Genomic DNA, 5,159 nt, shown 5'->3' with positions numbered 1-5,159 from the left:
TTAACCACAGTTTCTGCTGAGTCTTTGGTGGGGGGCTCTGGCTCCAACCTCCAGATGAGGGTGAGACAAGGAGAGGGTGAATCATCCAGCCTCAGGCTGGTCACGGCCCTTCTGTCTCCCCAGCCCTGGCCTGGCCTTTGGGGACCGTGTTATGACAAATGGTGATGAATCTCTCTGGGGACCTGCAACCTCAGAAATACACTCTCTTCTCCCTGGGATGGGCCTGGCTGGCTAAAGCCTGCCCGTTGGTCATCCCCTTCTGCACTCTCTTGTCTCTAACATAACATCCTTTTCATCCATCATGTGCGTCAGGCACTGATCTAGGCCCCGGGGAGTGAACAACACAGCCTTACTCTGGAGTTAACAGAACGGGCATAGAGAGCTAGGTGAGTGTCTTGACGGCTCCGGAAAGGCTTCCCTACCTGGGGGACACACTTCGGGGAGGGGGAAGCAGTAAATAGGAAGGTTGGAGGTGGAAAGAAGCCTGGGCTACTGGAGTACGTCGTGGGGCTTAGTGGCTGCTAGCGCAGAGTGAGGGAGGAGAAGAGGCCACAGCCAGAGCGCCAGGGGCTGTGAGGAGTTTGGATTCGATTCTCAAGGGGAGCCAGGGGAGGGTTTTCAGCAGGGGAGGGACATGGCTTGCATTTTGAAAAGCTCCCTGTTGTGGCTGGACAGTCCCACGCAAGAGTGCGAGCCGGGAGACAGTCAGGGGGCCATGCACTGCCTCTGCACCGGGCGGCCCGGAGGCCCTACGGCAGCCGGGGTCCCCAGCGCCCGACCCACCTCGGGGCCTCCACTTCCAGGGTGGGAACAGTGCCCCTTGGCGGCGAGGAGATGGGCAGGAGGGGAAGGGGACCCCGCGACCTCGGGCCTGGGGTGGAGGTCTGGGGCGAGGAGGCCTGCGGGCAGGACGAGGATGGTGTGTCCAGGGGGCGGTGGGTCTGGCGACGGTTGCCAGGGTGATGGGGAAAGGGCTGATGGTTGACCGGAACGGGTAGCGGTTGTCTGGGTGATTGGAGGGGCCCAGGCGAAGGCTGACGGGAGGCCTCGGACGGTTGCTGGGGCGACGGGTCCGCTGACGGTTGCCAGGGTAACAGGAAGGCGCCGTCTTCCGCCGCCTCCGCGGCGGGAGGGAGTCCGAGTCTGGGGGTGGGGGGGAATTCATCGCGGCGATTGGGCAGAGTCCTGGCTAGCGAGCCAATAGAGACTCGTGACTCGGCCGAAGCCAGCCTGAGCCAATCGGGGCGCGCCTTGCTCCCGGGGGAGGAGCTGGGCGCGCGCCTCCTTTCCGAGAGGAGAAGGGACCCGGAGGGTTTGGAGGGGGGCGGCTGAGGCCCCTCCCAGGCTTGGCGACTCCCTTTCCCTGCTCAGAGCTCCCGCCTCCAGACTGCCTTCAATCATTCATTCACTCACTCACTCACTCACTCACTCACTCGTTCATCTGTCCTGCTACAGGCTCAAAGCCTTTGACCGCGCACAAGAGGAGGGGCTAGGGAGGCGGAGGAAGCAAAGGGGGAGGGGCGGGGCACTTACTTGAGGAGTGGATGGGAAGGCTCCTTGGAGGAGGCAACCTCGGAGCTACCCCCAGCAAGGATGTGCCCCAACCCACGGAAGCCTCCATGCTCAGCTGATTTAGTGTTCCGTGAGGCTGGGAGGGAAGTTTGGGACGGGAAGCCGTGGACTTCACACACCAGGCCAGGAGCGTGAACCCCAGGGGCCAGCAGGAAAGGGTTGCGGATAGGCCTGTGTGTTTGGAATATTACTCGGGGGCTGGTGAAGAGGCAGGACCCGAGGGGCAAAACTGAGGGTTGGGAGGCCTGGGAGGGAGATGGGCGTGGTCCAGGCCACAAAGGATGAGGCCCAAATCCAGGCTCTGGGTGACGAGCAGATACGAAGGAAAGACCAGAAGCACGTTTGGAAGGCACGGTCAGTCTGAGGGGCCTGGACCCCCGGGGCAAGGACCTAGAAGCATCTGTGAATTAAAAACAAAGATACAAGGGAGCATCCGTGTGTGGTGGGGCAGAGGGGTGCCGAAGCGGGAGAAGATGAAGTCTCTCCAGAACAGAGCAGACAAGACTGGAGGCTGAGCCCCTGGGGCCGCAACATCTAAGGGACAAGCAGAGCAGAGAAACCACCGAGTTAGGAGGGGAAGCAGGCAAGCGTGATGCCCCAGCAGTGGGGGGCAGGGGATGTCAAGGAGGAGGGGCACCGCCCACGGTTTCACAAGCCGCTGACAGATTGAGAAGAATGAGCCACGCACATTGTGAGGAAGGGAAGCTGGGAGTGAAGGCGGAAGACACAAGACTTGGACGTTCTAAGCACCCTTCAGCAGGAGTGAGGAGGGAAGAATAGGGACCCCAGCTGTGAGCCTAGGGGGAATAAGTGGCACATTCAAATGGAGTAAGTTGAGACAGGTTTGCTACAGGGACCCCATACAGTGGGCAGGGTTTGGAGAAACCAAAGGGGCAAGCACCCCATGGACAGCCGTTACGGTCTCTTGGTCCCCCTGACCAGACAAGAGGGAAGAGGGGTGTTAGAACCCAAGCACAGGGGCGCCTGGGTGGCTCAGTCAGCTGAGCATCCGACTTCGCCTGGGGCCGTGATCTCATGGTTCGTGCGCTCAAGCCCCGTGTCAGGCTCTGTGCTGACAGCTCGGAGCCTGGAGCCTGTTTCAGATTCTGTGTGTGTGTGTGTGTGTGTGTGTGTGTGTGTGTGTCCCTCCTCGTTTGCACTCTATATTTCTCTCCCTCTCTGTCTCAAAAATAAATAAACAGGGGCGCCTGGGTGGCTTAGTCGGTTAAGCGTCCGACTTTCGCTTAGGTCATGATCTCGCAGTTCATGGGTTCGAGCCCCATGTCGGGCTCTGTGCTGACTGCCAGCTCAGAGCCTGAAGCCCATTTCAGATTCTGTATCTCCCTCTCTCTCTGACCCTCCCCTGCTCACGCTGTCTCTCTCTCTCTCTCTCTCTCTCTCTCTCCTAGAAATAAATAAAAATAAAAAAATAAAATAAATAAATATAAAATAATTAAAAAAAAAAAAAGAACCCAAGCACAGATGTATGCAGACAGGGCCTTTGGTCAAGGGCTGCAGCCAGAGGAGCTGACCCTACAGGAAGGGATGCAGGAGAATTAATACCCCATTCTCTCCTCTGGCTTCATCTTCTGCCAGTGCCTGCTATTGGCCAAACCCACCTGAAAGCCAAGGACAAGGCCGTCCATTGATGCAGCCGGTAGAGGTCAGCCTCTGGGGGCACGGAGTGGGTGGAGGAGGAGAAGAGCGAAGCAGGGGCAAAGGAAAGGGGGGTAGAGGGTAGAGAGTCAGGAGCTTGGGGGTGGGGCAGTGTGAGAGGAGCACTTGCAGCGCATTCCTGTGAACTTCACTTTGTCATGGAAGAGGGCTCAGCCTCTGGCCGAGGGAAGAGGCAATGAAAAGCCCTGGGGAGACATTTCCCTTCTCTGAAGCAGAAGGACCGGTCGGGAGACAAGTGCCACGCTTATAGGGAGAAGGACAAGCTCCGAGGGCTGGGGAGCCAAGGACAGGCAGGGGACATCAGGGCGTCATGGTTCAGACCTGAGCAGGAGGAGATGGGGTCTGGAGGAAGGCTGTGCACACGGACCACGAGGGCCTGTGTGGCCAAGATGCCCAGTGGATGTCCCACCCAGTGGAGGGTCCTAAAGGGAAACCACCACCTCCAGAAGGGGCGAGGGGTGGCCTCCAGAGCAGCAGGGCCCCGCAGCTGCTCAACAGAAGCGAGTTCCCTTCTCTTCACTCTCTTCCATACTCAGTTCTCACCCCCTCTCCTCCTCCGAGAACCCCCTCCCGGCCCCAGCCCTCATCCCTTCCTCTGACCAAGTCCTGATCTAATGGGGGCAGCCTCAGAGCTGCCAATGGGTACATTCAGGTCCCACCCCTGTGGCCCCCTCTGCACTGAAATGTACTTGGCAGGTTCATTCGATCAACTGATCGTTGTTTCACCTACGTGGGCCAGGCTCTCGGCTAGGCCCTGGGATGCAGCAATGAGCAAGACGGATGCTAACACCCTGGGGCCTGTCCTGCCATCCCATCCCCGACACTGAAATCTCTCCTTCCCTCGGGCCACAGTCCATGGTTCTTACTTGTCTGCCTTCTTGTTTTTCTTTTCTTTTTTATTAACTTAAATTTTTTTTTTTTTTTTTTTTTTTTNGACAGAGTATGAGCAGGGGAGGGGCAGAGAGAGAGAGAGAAGGGGACACGGAATCCGAAGCAGGCTCCAGGCTCTGAGCTGTCAGCACAGAGCCCGACGCGGGGCTCGAACTCAGGAACCGTGAGATTGTGACCTGAGCCAAAGTTGGACGCTTAACCGACTGAGCCACCCAGGCGACCCCTAAGTTTATTTATTTTGAAAGAGAAAGAGAGATAGAGCATGAGCAAGGGAGGGCAGAGAGAGAGGGGGAGAGGGAGAGAATCCAAAGCAGGCTCAGCGCTGTCAGCACAGAGCCCGAGGCAGGGCCGGATCCCACGAACTGTGAGATCATGACCTGAGCCGAAGTCATGAGCCACATGCTCAACGAACTGAGCTTGTCTGCCTTTGATAGATTGTCAGTAAAATGTTTGTCGAATGAATGAATATCTGTCGAACGAATGAATGAAGGGGAGGAAAGCTGGAGGGGCGGAGTGAACCGCCAGGCGAAAGGAGCCTTCAGGGTTTGAGAAAAGAGCTCCCAATGGTGGACGCAGCCTGTGCCAACACTGATAGGGTGAGAAGGGTGTCACTCTGGGCAGTGGGGAGCCACAGAGGGTTGGAGCATGAGAGGGCCCTCGGGAGGCAGTGGCCACAAGAGCTGGTTGGGTCTACGGCCAACAGCCCCCTGGAGTCCAGCCTTTCCTCTCTTGCCCAGGGCCCGCACCCAGCAGCCCTCACCCCTGCTGGTCATTGTCGGGCTCTCATGGCCCACTGCCTGGGCCTGGGGGCCTGGCCCCGGCTTTGGTGCAGAGGGCAGGACTGTGGTCCCTGGAGGAGAAGCTGAGGGCACGTTCTCAGGTTCCCGGTCATCGGCCTGGGCCCGGCAGCTGTGTCTTGGCCTGGCCCCAGGTCCTGTGTCCCTGGGGACTGAGCTTATTGAGGAGAAATGCAGTCCTGGGCCAAGGCGGCCGGCAAGGGCAGGGAGAGGGCTCAAGCT

At 58.6% G+C, this 5,159-nt stretch overlaps 1 protein-coding gene across 1 annotated transcript in view; it reads left to right on the top strand.

The window, feature by feature from the left end:
* The first annotated feature begins 1,828 nt into the window (after positions 1-1,828).
* NOTCH3 (notch receptor 3) overlaps positions 1,829-5,159 on the top strand; it is a 43,999-nt gene continuing 40,668 nt past the window's right edge. The window contains 2 exon segments of the mRNA XM_077771629.1: positions 1,829-1,926; positions 4,878-5,071. Coding sequence (XP_077627755.1) covers positions 1,829-1,926; positions 4,878-5,071 — 292 coding nt within the window.

Source organism: Crocuta crocuta, unplaced genomic scaffold, assembly GCF_008692635.1.
Source record: "Crocuta crocuta isolate KB4526 unplaced genomic scaffold, BGI_CrCroc_1.0 scaffold755, whole genome shotgun sequence".
In the NCBI taxonomy this organism is placed as follows: domain Eukaryota; kingdom Metazoa; phylum Chordata; class Mammalia; order Carnivora; family Hyaenidae; genus Crocuta; species Crocuta crocuta.
This window is presented reverse-complemented; position numbering and strand designations above follow the sequence as displayed.